General features: G+C 45.0%; 2 protein-coding genes and 2 pseudogenes across 3 annotated transcripts; 3 read left to right on the top strand and 1 right to left on the bottom strand.

The window, feature by feature from the left end:
- The first annotated feature begins 81 nt into the window (after positions 1-81).
- LOC127774936 (membrane-bound O-acyltransferase gup1) lies at positions 82-7,337 on the top strand. Of its 2 annotated transcripts, none has more exons than XM_052301226.1 (19): positions 82-461; positions 548-603; positions 700-881; positions 960-1,008; positions 1,755-1,858; positions 1,961-2,025; positions 2,150-2,220; positions 2,618-2,674; positions 3,157-3,270; positions 4,407-4,531; positions 4,610-4,661; positions 5,062-5,124; positions 5,282-5,391; positions 5,717-5,809; positions 5,897-5,978; positions 6,370-6,447; positions 6,712-6,787; positions 6,876-6,925; positions 7,008-7,337. In XM_052301226.1, exons 1-19 carry the CDS (start codon positions 368-370, stop codon positions 7,047-7,049), a joined length of 1,563 nt encoding a protein of 520 aa, XP_052157186.1. In that variant the 5' UTR covers positions 82-367; the 3' UTR covers positions 7,050-7,337. The 2 variants fall into 2 exon arrangements, with proteins under 2 accessions (XP_052157186.1, XP_052157185.1); XM_052301225.1 differs by having other exon boundaries at positions 2,615-2,674.
- A 3,764-nt stretch (positions 7,338-11,101) lies between these two features.
- Positions 11,102-13,142, top strand: LOC127772924 (probable indole-3-acetic acid-amido synthetase GH3.6). The gene is made up of 3 exons (XM_052298915.1): positions 11,102-11,478; positions 11,561-11,668; positions 11,745-13,142. The coding sequence occupies exons 1-3, from the start codon at positions 11,156-11,158 to the stop codon at positions 13,120-13,122; spliced, it is 1,809 nt and encodes a 602-aa protein (XP_052154875.1). The 5' UTR covers positions 11,102-11,155; the 3' UTR covers positions 13,123-13,142.
- A 4-nt stretch (positions 13,143-13,146) lies between these two features.
- Positions 13,147-14,536, top strand: LOC127772925 (uncharacterized; annotated as a pseudogene).
- Positions 14,537-14,747: 211 nt separating this feature from the next.
- Positions 14,748-15,558, bottom strand: LOC127775084 (salt stress-induced protein-like; annotated as a pseudogene).
- Positions 15,559-16,249: the final 691 nt, after the last annotated feature.

Genomic DNA, 16,249 nt, shown 5'->3' with positions numbered 1-16,249 from the left:
CTTCGTTGACGGGCCGGGCCGAGCCGCAAGATAGACTAATAGTTGGGCCCGTTATCTCAGCCCACATAAGTCGCGGAGCACACCCCACTCGCGGCGGTCGCCGGCGACACGCACCACCGTCTCCGCCTCCGCGCCGCCGCCGTCGTCTCCGCCGCCTCCGGTGGAATCCTCGCCGCGGCCCCGTCACACCTCATCCTCTTCGCTTGGCCTTCTCCGCATCCGGTTATTTTAGGTCGGAGAAGGCGGCGGATCCGCCGCTCGCCGGGCGGATCACGCTCCCTCATCATTGGTATCAGGGGCGGAGACGCGAGCGGTGAGCCTCCCCGCCGTTGGGAGAGATCTTCACTTGCCAAACTCAATTCTCAGCATGTCGTGGAGGCGGCTGGAGCTCGCCGCGCTCTGCGCCTACGCGCTGGGGTTCTACCTCGTCGTGATCCGGAAGTCGCTTCGCCTCTCTCATGGTATCCAATCGTCTCAGATTCCAAAATCTTCCATTGCTGTTAATTTTGGAACTGCTTCGCATCACATTATCGCTTGGTTTGTGCAGATTACTCTGGGAGGTTGTACGGCCTACGAGCAGGCTCACTCGCTGGCCATCTGAACGTGTGTTAAATTCCTCCCATTCCTTTGTCAGTGTTCTAGTTTTATCTGAAGATTGAGGAGCTACGCATCTGATTTCCTTGCATTCTGTCGTTGCAGGACTTGTCCGATGCACAATGGAGAAATTTCCGGGGGAACTTACCTGTTCTTACCATTGTGATGGGTGCATTTCTGATGTTGGCGAATATGCTTCGCTACTGCTACAGCTTGAAGGGAAGAGGGGCCTCTTTGGTGTGGCTTCTCCTGTCTGTCACCTATTTATGCTATCTACATGGTGCTTGGTAGGAAACTGACCAATGGTTTTCGCTTGTTCTTCTCCAATATTTGTAAAGTTTCTGACATATCTATCTCTATGGCAGTGTTAGTTTCATTCTCCTAATAGCATTGATTAACTACTCCATAGTGAAGGTCAGTGCTAGCATCTTTGATCAAAACTACTGTTGATTTCAGTTGTCTTAGTCGTTGTTTTTCTGTTTTCCTTTTTTTTTTTGCATAAATATATAGATAGGCAATGCCACAAACAAAAGTACATGGAGCAAAACAGAATGCTTTTTTGTTCATATTCTTGTTATAGGTATTAGAGGTAGCATATTTGTCAATCGAGCATATGTTTGTGGATGTGCACAATGTATGTGTATGTTTAACGGATGCAACTTTCTCAACGTGATATAGAAAACTGAAGACTACTCCACAGGTGCATATGATATCAAGCACATAAAAGATAAGAAACATAGTACACATCAACTAAAGAAGAGACACTGTGATAACAGGAATGCCAGATCAATGGATTTTTTAAGTCATTATTCAAGGGAAAACTAAGACTCTATGTTGGTAAAATTCATTTGGGATGAATTTTCGGTTTATGTATTGATTCCAAATGTTTCATTCATCAACTAGAACTGGTCAACACAACTATTACAATATTGTTGGACTGAGTGGTTAAACATCTAGTCAGGTTGGTTGAAAATGGTGTCCTCAGTTAAGGAATTCAAGTTAACATGCTGTTTATTATGTGATTATTGTCAACCTGTAAGTGGTACCTTAGTTGTAAGCAATCATTCCGACTGTAGTGTTGACATCACTGTTCGATTTTCTCTGTTCTAATTGATTATGGGTTTAAGTTTTGCTTTTGACCATAGTATTCTCTCTTGCAGCTATTTTCTCGATATAAATATTGTGTTGGGCTCATTTGGAGCTTCAACTTAGCTGTCCTTATACTTAACCGAGTCTATGAAGGCTATTCATTCTCATTGTTTGGGTGAGCTGTTCTGAAGCTGCTCTATCTGTATGATGCAATTCCTTTCAGTGAGGTTCCTTTTCTTTTTAATTTTTGTGACGTTTGATTTTCTTATCGAAATAGGCAACAGCTTGCTTTTCTAGACAATCATCGGGGTACATTTCGGTGGCACATTTGCTTCAATTTTGGTATAGTTCTCCTTTTGTCATCTTGATTTGGTTGAAATCATGTTTATACGAATAGCTTTTGATGTTTACTATGTAGAAATCTATAAACGTGTTCTCCTTATGCCCCATTTGATTTGTCTGGCAGTTGTATTACGAATGATAAGCTTTGGATGCGATTACTGCTGGTCACTCCGGTCTTCTCAGTTTGATCATAAGGTATTATATTTCCTGATGACTTGTCTTTTTGTACCACATTATCTGTACTTCATTATTGGAACATCAGATGCTTTAAATCACAGAAACATAGTTTTAAAAGCACACATTACATCCCTGTTGGTCCATAAGATCTGACACTCTTAACAAATCTTATCTTGTGTTTTCTTATTCATCTTGGTACATTTTCAAAACAATATGTCTACTTGTCTTGTTTTAAATGTTATTGGATAATTATAAAGTTATATCTGATATATGTTGTGTACCTCATGGGAAACTGATAAGTTTATGAACAACTCTTGTAGAGATCTGTACCTGTAAATTAGTAAATTTATTTTTGACCATACCTCTGTCTTGTCAGTACTGCACTGTACTGAAATGAGTTGCCTTGGTACAGAAGCATATGCAGCGATGCCAAGTTTGTTATTCTGGCAAAACATGCTACTTTGCTTTGCAGGTACTTATATTTTCATACTTCCCTTGTCCCAATAAAATACTGTTGTTGATAGTGCTGCTCTAATGTGGTACTGATTCATGGTAGTGTCTTACAGCCATTGTTGGTTTTACCATTTTGGAAGCATTACGACGGTATCCCTTTAGTTTCCAGCAAAATAAGTGTTGACACAGCACAGAATGAAACTAGTGGTTTTGTTGAAAGATGTTGATAATTACTAAGCGTAAATGAATGGTTAACATTTCTGCTGATACCAGGTTGAACTGTTCTGAGTTGTTAGTTGCAATATAAATATTTTCTGGGTTACTTGTAATGTAGGTCTTGAGTCTTGACATTAGTGTATCCTATTTACCTTTGTCTATGGTATTATCATTTGAAATTTGCAGCTTTGATAGTGACTCTTGTATCCTACAAGACCTTCCTTTACAAAGCATACTATATTCACTCTTATATTTGTTGATAGAATTTTGCATTGTTCTTGGCAGGAGAGAGCGCTCATTGGTGACAAATACACATTACTAACATATTTATGCTACTTGACATATGCTCCACTCTACATCGCTGGACCTATTGTAAGCTACAATGCATTTGCAGCCCAGGTTGGTCTGTTTCTTATAGATAATGATTCAATGCAGCTGAATCGGTTAGATGAACTTCAAGCTAAAAACAGCAGAAATAAATATTAATTTTAAGAAAATGAAAGGAAGAAGGGGAGAGAACTACCATTTAAATTAAAAGATGTCAAAAATTGAACAGAAACAAATATTGCTTTCATGAATGTTTCTCTCTATTTTTCATTTACAGGTCGTGCTTTATGAAATGAAGATGATATCAAATTTGACATGATTCTTTGGCTATAGTAGAGTTAAAACAATACTTTCATAAAAGCTGAACATGTGACAATGACATCATATATTAATGCATTTTTGACCTGTGCGCCTGTCAATTTTATGTACAATGCATTGCCGTGACTTAGGGATTTATTTCATGCGAAGGGTTAGCGTGGGGGACTTGATCCTGATCCACACTCTGACCTTGGCTTAGGTGTAGACTTAACTTTGAGCTAATTTCTTTCTTTCCCTTCTTATACTCATTAATTGACAAGTGACATCCTTTATGCACTGTGAGGTTCTGTAAAAAAATCTTGACTAGAAATGAACTGGTGTATTTCCAAACAATTTTTTAACTAGGATAGCGAGTGATTATAACAACTTGTCTCTAAGTTGATGTGGTTGAGGGACCAGCCTTTCCCTACATCAGGCACTAATCTATTTTTAACGTCTAATTAGATCAGGGCCCTTTGCCACTGCCATCTTAGTCTAATCTACAAAAATAGACACAACATTTACATCCTTCTTTAATATATTTGGAAGTCATTAAAAGGAATTTCTGAATGGTCCTTAACAGGTTAATCTATTATCTGCCATAGTTGTTAACAACGAATTTCAGCTCTGAAAGGTAATAATATAAAAGATATTAGCAATTTATGTGTAGTGAACAGTAAAAGGGCACTAGCTATTATGAATTTGCTTTCCCTGTCTATAAATGAGTTATGCCTTTGTTTATTCCCTTTTTGTTTTGCAAAAATATCTTTGAGCTTGTTATAAACGATCTTAAATGGTACTGACCATTGGGTGACTTTAGGAACTATATAAGTAGTAAGTTTTAGTAGTTGGATATAGTGTAGAAATATCTTGACAAATACTAACCTGTTCTTGTTGTAGCGATCTTGCAGTTAGATGCACCCCAGAAAAATTATTCAGTTGCACAAATATCTTGGTATGGGGTGAGGTGGATCCTAAGTTTCCTTCTTATGGAAGCTATGACACATTTTTTCCACTACAACGCCTTTGTAGTTAGGTACATGCTTATCTTTATATAGTATAATCAATCCATTCTTTTTTTTTATTATATTCTGATTAATTATTCTTTTGACAGCCGATTATGGCAGCAATTATCGCCATTTGAGATCTTCATCATTAGTTATGGGGTAAGATTATGTTGTACATACTGCATTTTCTAGTATATACTCCGGTTTTTCCTTCAGAGTTGTCAGTTATGGAATTTTTCTTGCATCCTTTTCAACAATATGTAGCAGTTGATATTACCAATTTTTCTTACTTATTATGTTTTTATTCAAGATTGAATACAAGTTTTCGTGATCTCCTGTATGAATACATGTCCTGACTTGCAATACTGTATTTTTGTTTCCAAAGTTGTCTGCCTAGGTTGTTTTCTACTTTAATGCGTTAACTTGCATGCTTACCATATCCACGGTCCTGTTGCTATTCTTAACTAACATACTGTAGCTTCTTTTTCAACTTGGTATACCTTGTTGTTGGGGTTAATAATCATCAATAAACATTGACTTCCAAAACTTTCTTATGCAGGTGCTGAACTTTATGTGGCTGAAATTCTTCCTGATTTGGCGCTACTTCAGGTTTTGGTCACTGGTAATTTGAACATTTAAAATCAATATTGATTCATCGTGCACCCTGCATGCTTTACCTTTTGATACAAGGGAACATTGTCAATAAAACAACTGTGTTCTCATATCCGCACTGTTTTATGTAATGTTTTTTGTGTTTTATGCTGAGTGTTTCATTGCAGGTAGGAGGAGTCGAGACGCCTGAAAATATGCCAAGGTGTATAAATAATTGTCATGATCTGGAGAGTTTCTGGAAAAGCTGGCATGCTTCTTTTAACAGATGGTTGGTCAGGTTTGTGTTAAAGTAGCTGCTTTAAGTACTAATTTATGAACTCATCTGTGCTACCATGCATATATTTCATTTTGAAGTTTTGGGGTTAAAACTTTATTCCTGTTCATAGCCTCACTTCTTTCACATATGCTCAAGAAACGCATGCAAAAAACTGTCATATGTCCGCTTAGACAGAGTTTAGGCCTATCAACATTATTACATAACCCCATGCTTACACAGAGTTGGTATGTGTGTATACCAATGTGCATCTGTAGTCAATCCATAAGTATTAATAGTCGATAAAATTAAGTTTAACTTTCTTTGACATATGTCTTTCTTGTTGCAGGTATCTGTACATTCCTCTTGGGGGTGCTCAAAGAAAACTACTTAGTATCTGGGTGGTATTCACGTTTGTAGCAGTTTGGCATGACCTGGAATGGTAAGTTCTGTAAAATTTATATTGTTTGGCAACAGCTAGGTGTTATGATGACTTACGATGTCAATTTGATTGCATTCTCATAAACAGGAAACTTATTTCATGGGCATGGTTAACATGCTTATTTTTCGTCCCTGAAATATTAGTCAAGTCTCTATCCAACAAGTTCCAGGTAAAGTTCCCTTGTGTGATTTGATAAGACTTCATAACCTAAAGGATAAAGCAGCATTTCTTTTTCTGTTGTTGCATTCATTTGCTTAGTTGCAAGAAACAAACTTAAGTATTTTTTGTATGGAAATTTGTGAGATGGTAAAGTTGTTTTACTACCATGTTAAGTTACTCCCTTTGTTTGGAAAAATAAACCAGTCTGTACAGCTTGAGTTTGGAAAGGAATACTAGATACTTCTAATTTAAGGTACAAACAAGAACAACAGCATGGCAACCATACATACTCCAAACTAATAAGTTTTTGTTTTCTCGTGCATTGATGGATTCTTCATCATGCTTGTTTGATGTCGATGGAAATTTCATATGATTAGTAGCTAATGTATTTAAAAATGTAGCCAAGAAGTGCCCTTGGGTTGTTCATTCACCGGGAGTTAAGTGCAATTGCTGGTGCTGTGACAATAAGCTGCCTTATGGTACGTCTTTTTTTTTTGAGGGGTATTTGAATTCATATTTAAATGTATTCAACCGATTATTCTCTTACTTCGCTACTGGTTTACTACAATTAAAGATTCCTGGCACCAAATCTCCTAGGAAAAAGTATGCATGCAACAGCATTTGTTGTCAACAAAGATTCTTTTAGAGTAATTCATATATCATTAAATCTAGGATTTTCAGTCTTACACTAGATGGGTCACATCCTTGTTCCGCATTGATACTGATATGCTCCACTCATGCAGGTGGCAAACCTTGTCGGTTATGTTGTAGGACCCTCCGGCATTAAACTTCTCATGTCACGAATGCTTGGGAAGGATGGTGAGTTGCGAATTCACATCCATTATTTCATAGTGAATTTCATTCAGTCATACGGCCTCTTCAGCTGACGCCTGTGTCTATTTTGCAGCCCTTCCTGTCCTTGCCTTCATATTTATCTCATTCTATGTGGGAGTTAAGGTGATTCCTTTGCTAATTACTTTCTTTTTGACGCTACAAAAGAAAGGTGATTCCTTGTCTCACAGCTGGTAAACTTTTGCAGCTTATGTTTCATATACGTGACGCACATAAGAATCAAGGGTGATAACTGATAAGTCGACGGGGAAGAACTCCCACTGTAAAATGTAGACAAGCAGCTGCGATGAGACGCTGTCAAGACTCAAGACAAATAGGCTTACCTCTTCTTTTATGGGATTTGTTTGACACGAACGAAAAGCTCCTCTGACCGCCGAGCTTTGGCTCTTCTGTAATGTAGGGCTTATTGATTGGGGTAGTGAAGATAATATAGCACAAATGGAAATGGTACTACGAGCTCTGTTTTTAAGAGTGGAACACACTCCATTGGATTGAAGGAATTTCAATTCTCAGACAATTTTCCTATGAGCTCTTTTGGAACAAAGCAATATCACTGGCAAAAATCCTATGGAGATTTGCTTCCTATGGCTCAATTCCATAACAGTCTAAGCATGAGCTCATACCTCACGTTTTCGTTTTCCTTCGAGAAGTCGTATGCATTCTCTTCCTTTCTTTCTCTAGCATCTCTCTCCCACAAAACAATTTCTTCTAAAATTCATATGTTTTGTTTTCTACAAGCCATCCACACACACACTCTCTCTCTCTTAAATTCCTATATTTTGGAGCTTTGTAGGGATATGAAACGTATAATATTTTATTCCTACGTTTTATTTGTTCTTGTGTTTTATAGAAATCGTACTTTCCAAAGGAGCCATAAGAGGCTCGTGTTCAAATTACTCTTTTAGGCCTTATGAAATTCCTATCATTCCCAATGGGGCATCTAGGTAAAGTAACAATAGTTCAACTGGTTAGGTTACTGGATGAAACATGTTCATTTTTGTTCAAGCTATATACTTAATATGGATGTTTGTATTTATGGCTTTATTCTTTTATTGGTAGAAATAAAGTGACAGAAAAAGGAGACATCTCTTTCGCTCTCACCGTTTAGAGATCCAAACATTAATTGAAGAAAAGGGAAAAAATAAGTCCAAGTAGAAATAGGATTTAAAATACCTGAAATCCTCTCTCAAAAGATTAAAAAGAGTTTTCTAATTTCAATCTTCCACATCAATGCTTGACACCAAAAAGATTCAAGAGCGATGATTTGCTCTATGATTGATAAACCTTCATAAACGGTAGAAAAATAAAAAAAAAATCATTCTTAACGACTTGAAAGCCAATGACGAAAATTTATCAATGATAAAAGCCTTAAAACCTAGTTTAAAATTGAGTTTTAAAATTCAAATTCCGATTTCAACTGATAAGCTAACAAGCAAAAGGTAGAGCCTAATTTAGCTATAAAACAATATCGTAAAATAGTACTCTCTCCGTTTCATAATATAAGACTTTCTAGCATTGTCTATATTCATATAGATATTAATGAATCTAGACATGTGGGCAATGCTAAAAAGTCCTACATTATGAAACGGAGGAAATAGTACATACTAATTGGATAGTTTTCGTTGAATAGCAAACGATTTGGCAATTCTGTCTCTTTTGGCCTTTCAAAATACCTGTCTACAGAAACCAGAAACAAGAACTAGTGATCACTACCTCTAAAAATACCCAGATACTTAGCCTTTAAACCTGATGAAAAATCATGAGGCCGGTTCAGCTACTGGGCGGTTTGATTCGTACGGCAAAAGCGGCTCGGGTTGGCTATTTAATTCTTCTCGCAGATCAAGAAATTGTTTGGATCAGAATCCTCTACCTTTTTAAGTCACGTGACTTTATCACTGACATGTGAACCATATAGTTCTAGACCCACGTGTCAAATACAAAGGCATGGTGAGGTAGATGATCTACATCTAAAATGGTTCGCCATCGCTAACTCAGAAAACTCAAGTCATCCCCTTCGACGAGACATCGCCGACGTCCCGTGAGGTTGCCATCTGCAGGCCACGTCAGCTCGCCGCGCCACACCATGCCGTCGCCTGCGCCAACCTTGGGAGTCGAGCCGCGTGGACAGCCAAGCGCCGATGCCGCCATCCTCAAGAAAAGCAACCTCAGCGCATCGTGGCACCGCGCCGATGTGCAAGAACGTCGGTCGCGACATCAGTACGGTCAGCTGCTGAGGTCATAGACTCCGAGGAACGCCAACAGCAACCCACCCCATTGTGGCCTGCGGGCGCCACACGCCGCCGACGTCTTCAAGAAACAATAGCCGCAAACTCGGCGTGCTGTGGCACCGCACCGGTGTGCAAGAACATCGACCTCCCCCGCCGAGGCTTTCAACTCCGAGGAACGCTGAGCGCTGCCACAGCCGCTGACAGGCCGGCGTGCGCCAGCAACCACCCCGCTGAGGACGCTGAACTACCATTGAATCGAAAAAGGACGTTTGAGATTCATTCACATCACCATGAGTAAAATTTTTACTCATGGTGATGTGAATGAATCTCAGACGTCCATTTTTCGATCCATCGGTAGTTTATAAGTTTTCACTGCATATATGGTTTGCACTATATATTTTTCCCATCTTTTCTTCTATATCTCTATATGACCGTGCAAAAATATGTTTTTAATTCTTTTTTGCAATGTGACTTACATGTGGGTCCCACTGCAATGCATGTGCCATCATACCATGTCACATCAGCGGATGAAGGGAATTAGAGCCTATTTGAACCTATATGACACCAACGACAAGTTTGAAGAAAAAAATACATTTTTGGAGTTTACAGTTACATGACACATCCACACTAGTTTTTAAATACCGTCTGTATACTATAATCTATTTTTTTATCAGTGGTCCTGTTCTTTTCTCCAACAAGAGTTGGATGAAGATTAAAATTTTCGTGGCACGCTTTTCAAACTGCTAAATGGTGTGTTTTGTGCGAAAACTTTCTATATGAAAGTTGCTTTAAAATATCATATTAATCTATTTTTCAAGTTTGTAATACTTAAAAAAATCAATCAATCATACGCTAATACCATCTCATTTTATGTAAAAAAAAACTTAATCTTCATCTTTAGAAGAAAAGAACACCATATATATTGTCAGAAAAACTAGCTAACGGCATCCCGTGGAGACGGAATAGTAGTACTGCCTTATCTCCTCTTCCCCTCTCTCTGTGTCTCTTCTCCTCCACTCGCTCTCTCTCTCTCTCTCTTCCCTTCCACTCGATCTCTCTGTGACTATCACCCATGAGCACGGAGGCGGCGACGGCGACGATGGCGACGGCAACGATGGCAATGGCGGCGACAACGATGACGACGGCGGCGGTGCCGTCACCACCAGCCCCTGCGGATGACCTGGACGACAGCCGGCGGGGCTCCCGACCACCACGGGCGACGGCCGTCGTCGAGAAGCCTCCCCATCAAGCTCCTCAAGCCGCTCCTCCTCTTCGTCGTTCTTGTCGCTGGCTTCCTCGCTGCTGCCGCCCTCCTCTTCCTTGGCGGCGCTAGCGTCTCCTACGGTCGGGGAGCGGTGGACGCGGCCACCGGGGGCGAGCGCTTGCACAACATGAGCAACGAGAAGCTGCTCTAGGTGGCGTCGATGGAGCCACGATTTCGGCGGTTTGGAGCGAGGCACGACGAAGAGCGACGGAATGGCACAAGGTAGGCACCAGATCTATCGCCTCCTCTTCCTCTTCCTCTGCCGCCGCCCTGCTGCTCGACCTCCCCGACCCGCGACTTCTCCTCCTCCTCCTCCTTTCTCTTGGGATATCACGCTGATACCCAGGTATCAAGGCCTGATACCCAGGTACCAAGCCCTGATACCTAGGTATCAGCTTGATACCCAGGGTACCAGGTATCAGCCAATACCCAGGTACCAAGGCCTGATACCTAGGTATCAGCTCGATAACCAGGGTAGTAGGTATCAGTCGATATCAAGGTACCAGTTGATACCAGTGTATTAGATACCACCTCGATATCTTACCCAAGGTACCAGGGAGGATTGGATAAGGTGGAATCGTAGGATAGCGTGGGTCTCCCCACGAAATTGACGATGCATATTAAATCTCTCAGGATTTTAGGATTTTAGTTATCCCGTGACTAACAAGAGCAACGGAATCCCGTGGGGTAGCAGCCCTCATATATTATTATGTCTGGGGAAGCTATGTGAGAAAATTTTATAACTTCGCAAGCCACCTAATATGCACCACTCCACTAGTTTTTACAAAACCAGCTAATTTCGAGCTGCACCACCTCCGGGTTGACCAACCCAGCCGCCCGCCAATGGCGACCGCCGCCGCCGACGAGCTCGCGCTGCGGCGGCTGGACGACGCCACCCGCGACGCCCGGAGGCTTCAGCTCGAGACCCTCCGCGCCATCCTCGCCGAGAACGCTGGCGCCGCCTACCTCCGCCGGTACATCCCCTCCGACGGCGGCGCCCACCACCTCCTCCGCTCCACCGACCTCGCCGCGGCGGCCGACGAATTCCGCCGCCTCGTCCCCGTCACCTCCTACGACGACTACGCCGAGTCCATCCGCCGCGTCGCGGATGGCGACGCTGCCCCCGACGAGCTCTCGCCGCGCCCCCTCCTCTGCTTCTTCCTCAGGTGATCCACCTCTCCTCCTTTCCACTCTTCACTTCCATCAGAATTTCTCCACCAATCCATGGCTGATCCGATCGACGTGCAGCTCTGGGACGAGCTCGCTGCGGCCGAAGCTGATACCCTACTTGGATTCGCCGGGGGCGAGGGCCGCCACCGCCGCCGTGATGCAGGCCAACTCCGCCCTCGTCAGAAGGTGTTCGACGCCGACCTCCTCAGCCTTCACCATGTTTCACACTGATCAGGGCTCTGATCTGATCTGATTCTTTCAGGCTGTTCCCTCCACGGCTGGCGGTGAGCAAGGCGCTGTGGTTCTTGTACGCCGGCGAGGTCAGGAAGACGAAGGGTGGATACGAGGCCATGGCGGCGACGGCGTGGGGCATCCGGAGCAGTGGCATCCGGGGAGCCTCGCCGGTGATGTCCGCCTGCGTCAGCCCCGCCGAGGTCATCCTCGGCGCCGACCACCAGCAGCAGATGTACTGCCACCTCCTCTGCGGCCTCCGCCGATGGGACGCCGTCGACTGCATCCGCGCGCCGTACGCCGCCGCCCTGGCGCGCGCCCTCCGCCTCCTCCAGTCCAAGTGGCGTCAACTCTGTGACGACCTCGAGTGCGGGACAGTCTGCGCCGACGTCGTCACCGACGCGGCGATGAGAGGCGCCGTCCAGGACGGAGTGCTCGCCGGGCCATGCCCCGAGCTCGCCGGCCGCGTCCGCCGAATCTGCGAGAGGGATGACTGGCGCGGCGTGCTGCGCCAACTGTGGCCGGACGCGAGGTACATCTCCTGCGTCACGACGGGGACCATGGAGCAGTACTTCCCGGCGATCAAGCACTTCGCCGGCGAGGCGTTGCCGGTGCTCGGAACGGACTACCTCGCCTCCGAGTGCGCCATCGGCATCAACCTGGAGCGCACGTCGCCGCCTGAGGAAACCACCTACGTGCTCCTCCCCAGGGCGGCATACTTCGAGTTCATCCCGTTCGACATGGACGCCGCCGGCCGCGGCGCCGCCGCGGCAGAGCCGGTGGACATAGCCGGCGTGGAGGCCGGCAAGACGTACGAGTTGGTGGCCACCACGTTCCGTGGGCTGTACCGGTACAAAGTCGGCGACGTCGTGAAGATCGCCGGCTTCCACCACTCCTCCCCTCGGCTTCAGTTCGTGACCCGCGCGCCGCCGCCGCAAGAACACGGCGAGGTGCTCACCGAGAGGGACGTCATGGCCGCCATGGACACCTTCCAGCTCATGCTAAAGGACGGCGGCGAGGTTATCGAATTTGCGGCGTTCATCATTGACGGCGACGGAGGCCAGCGGCGGCGGCGACGCGCGACGATCGCCGTCGAGGTGAGCAATGGAAGCAAGCTGCTCGACCATGAGAGGTCAGCCGCCTTCCTCAGGCGATGCATCGCGCCGCTCGAGGGCTGCCTCGGCGGAGCGTACAGGCTGAGCAGAGCCACCGGCGACGTCGCGCCGCTGGAGGTCGCCGTGGTGAGGCCCGGCACGTTCGACAGGCTCGCCGAGGCCGCGATCCGCGGCGGCGCTCCGGCGAACCAGTACAAGCCGCCCAAGATCGTCAGGCACCGGCACCTCGTCGATGTGCTGCAATCCTCCGTGGTGTGCAGCTGCAGCTCAATCACTGAACCAGCTGCTCACTAGCATCTGTCTCATTGTGTCACTGAACCAGCGGCAGTTTCTTGATCGTGAGTCCAATTCCGGCACTGACAAGGTGTTCATCTCCGATTCGATTCTGAATTTTCAGCACTGGGGAGGTTTCAGTCTCCGATTCGATCTACAAGAAGAATCCCTCACCCTTTATAAGGATCACCCAAGCTAGAGGGAATCGTCGGTCGGTTGCTCTCGTTTGGTCAGCGCTGATTTCAGAAATTCAGACTTGTGTCCCCGCAAAAAAAAAAAAAAAAGAAATTCAGACCTGTGCAGTTCAGAAGCAGAAGTTAAATCTTGTGGCTTGAAGAGATGGAAGCTGCATCATCATCGGGAGCTCTGCCATTGCCGTTGCCATTGCTCGTCCATGATCTTGGAACCCGTAGCGATGACTCGCAGACGCAATTCAGCATCTGCAACCAAGCACTCAGCACTGCAGCCATCGAGCTACTGAGAGATTTCAGGTGCTTCGAGACTCCACAAGGCTGGGTACTCACTCTGAATCCTGCGTCACTGCAAACCTTCCTATGGCGACCTCAGGACAGCAAGAAGATCGATCTCCCAACGGCGAAACAGAATCCCTAGAAGCTGCAAGTGCCTCCTCTCCGGCAACCCAATCTCGTCGTCGTCAGATTGCGCCGTGTTGGTACTAGATCTTGACACCCCAGCGATGCTAGTCTGCAAGATCGGAGGCAGTGAATGGGATTCTTTCAGCTACGAGCTCTCCATGGTCAGCAAGAACAACAAGACCCTGGAGGTTCACATGGCCAAGCTTCAGGGCATCGATGCTGTTGCCGGCAAGGTGTACTACACATTCTCAGGAGACGCTCTCGGAGTAATCGAGTTCAGCCCGGAGGTAAAACTCTCTACCATGGATGTCGACATGGTTGAATTGCCTGCCAGTATGCCAAACTTCTCGACAGTCATGCGGCGAGCTGTTTCTTGTGGTCGTCTTCTTCCTCGGCCACAACCTGCACAGGATCGCGGAGGTGGCGGTGTACAAGATGGATTACTCGGGGCCATCAGAGTGGTGCAAGGTGGACGGGATCGGTGACAGTGTGTTTCTTCTCGGTGGAGATTTCATCGGAGCTTCTAATTTTGGAGCGTCGTGCTCGGCTAGTGACCATGGTTTGTCCGGGAATTGCATCTATTTTGTGAACAATATTGCCGCTGAGGAGAATTTTGTTCATGTCATCGACTTGGAGAAAGGGACTGAAGAAGTGCTTCGGCCTTTCAGACACAAAGGATACCCGCTGCCGCTGCGTGCACCCTTCTGGCTATTAACCACCCATGATTGATATCTTTTCCTTGTAGAATTTGCACCTCACTTGTCATATTTGTTAAAGTAGGTTTATAGTTAAATTTGTCATTTTTGTTACGAATTATAGAAATCGAATTTAAATTTATGTCTGTGGAGTTATATATTTTATATAAATCTATTTTATTTTTTTAAGAAAATAATAACTATGTAGTTGGCAATTTGGCATACAAGGAAAAAAAAAACAATTTCACCTCCTAAGTAACAACAAAAATTCGTACCATAGGGTCACTGACATTGAACAACAATATAAAAGTTTATCTTAAATCATAATTAACAGGTGAGGATATGTTTAGTAGAACTTCAACTCTCAGATCTACCTAAAGCTCAACCAAACGGTTCAGCTTAAAAAAACTAGAGAGAGCTAGATGGAACGTTCTGAAAAAATGTACTAGCGTCGTGGTGAAGCGGGGAAAGGCAGCTTAAATTTCTGAGGAAATTTCTGTTGATCAGACGAGTTCTGCAACAGGAGCCAAGGAAATACTCCTCAACAATATTCAGATAAAACTAGAAGACTGACAGAAGAGAGAACGCATGCAACAACAAGTAAATCATCTGCGTCGTCACGTCACGGGTGCACGTAGACGCCGACGGCGTCGAGCAGCCACCCAGACCGCGCGAAGAAGCCGACGACGCGGCCGCCGCCCTTCACCGGCACGCGGAACGCCGCGCCGCCGACCTCCTCGCCGAACGGCCCGTGCGTCTTCCCGGCGCTGGTGACGAACGCCAGCGACCTGACGACGCACGCGTGGGGGCCCCACGGCCCGAGCGTCCCGGAGACCTCCGTGACGCGCTCCGCCTCGCCGAGCTTCACCTTGTGCTTCTCCCCGCCGGAGCCGCCCCACGGCCCGGCGGCGTGCTTCGCGCCGTCGATGGCGGCGTAGGTGAAGGACAGCGCGTCGATGGCGCCGCCGCTCCTGACCTCGATGCTCACCAGGCGGTGCGGCGCCGGCGCCGGCGCCGAGGGCGATGTCCTGCGGGTCGCCGCCGTCGCCGCCCCATGGACCGATCTTGGCGAGCCCCTCCATCTCCCTCCTGCACGACGCGGACGAACACCTTGCAACACACCTATCTACTCCTATATCCTACTCACGTACACAGCGCACGAACACCCCTTGGTATCTCCGAGGCGATTAATGGATTGAATTTTTCAGTAAATGCATTGAATTCAAACCAAATCGTACTATTGGTTATCGAGCACCAGAGGCCGGTTTGAATGAATTAATGCGGAATTTTGAACGGCGCCTTCAGTTTTCGATGTGACTTTTGAGCTGCCACGTTACTCCCTCCTTCCCAAATTAATCATCATATAATAAATTTAAAATTTCTCAAATTAATCATCATATAACCGCATAAATATGGATTTTATCATAATACAATTAGTACAGCATGGGAGAATGTGTGCATGCTAAGGTATAATTGGTATGGTGTTTTAATCCATACATGCACTGTGGGACAATGTGTGCATAGTGTCTTGATTGATGTGATTTAGATAAATTATCCTTGGTCTCGGTAGATGAACATACTCCCTCTGTCCATAATTATAGAGGATTTTGGTCCTTAGATTTGTCTAAAATTATAGACGACTTTGCTTCTCCCAATAGGATGAGTACAACCGTCATTAGTAATCGAACTCCCATCCTTTGTAGTTTGCTTATGCTAAATTAAATTATTGATTGGAATCCAATAAACCATTTTAATATTAATTGGTTGCATGCATGTATATGATTCCTTTCTTTTGTCACATAGTGGATAAGTTAATTCTTCCTCTATCTTGATGAAAAACAAGTCTTAGACATTTAA

The sequence above is a fragment of the Oryza glaberrima genome, chromosome 5, assembly GCF_000147395.1.
Source record: "Oryza glaberrima chromosome 5, OglaRS2, whole genome shotgun sequence".
NCBI classification, from domain to species: Eukaryota; Viridiplantae; Streptophyta; class Magnoliopsida; order Poales; family Poaceae; genus Oryza; species Oryza glaberrima.
This window is presented reverse-complemented; position numbering and strand designations above follow the sequence as displayed.

Coding starts and splice junctions, on each gene's coding strand:
- LOC127774936 (XM_052301225.1), top strand. CDS start 368: ATGTCGTGGAGGCGGCTGGAGCTCGCCGCGCTCTGCGCCTACGCGCTG. Junction 604..699: donor CACTCGCTGGCCATCTGAAC/GTGTGTTAAATT, acceptor CTGTCGTTGCAG/GACTTGTCCGATGCACAATG. Junction 1,009..1,754: donor TTAACTACTCCATAGTGAAG/GTCAGTGCTAGC, acceptor TCTCTCTTGCAG/CTATTTTCTCGATATAAATA.
- LOC127772924 (XM_052298915.1), top strand. CDS start 11,156: ATGGCGACCGCCGCCGCCGACGAGCTCGCGCTGCGGCGGCTGGACGAC. Junction 11,479..11,560: donor CTCCTCTGCTTCTTCCTCAG/GTGATCCACCTC, acceptor ATCGACGTGCAG/CTCTGGGACGAGCTCGCTGC. Junction 11,669..11,744: donor AACTCCGCCCTCGTCAGAAG/GTGTTCGACGCC, acceptor TGATTCTTTCAG/GCTGTTCCCTCCACGGCTGG.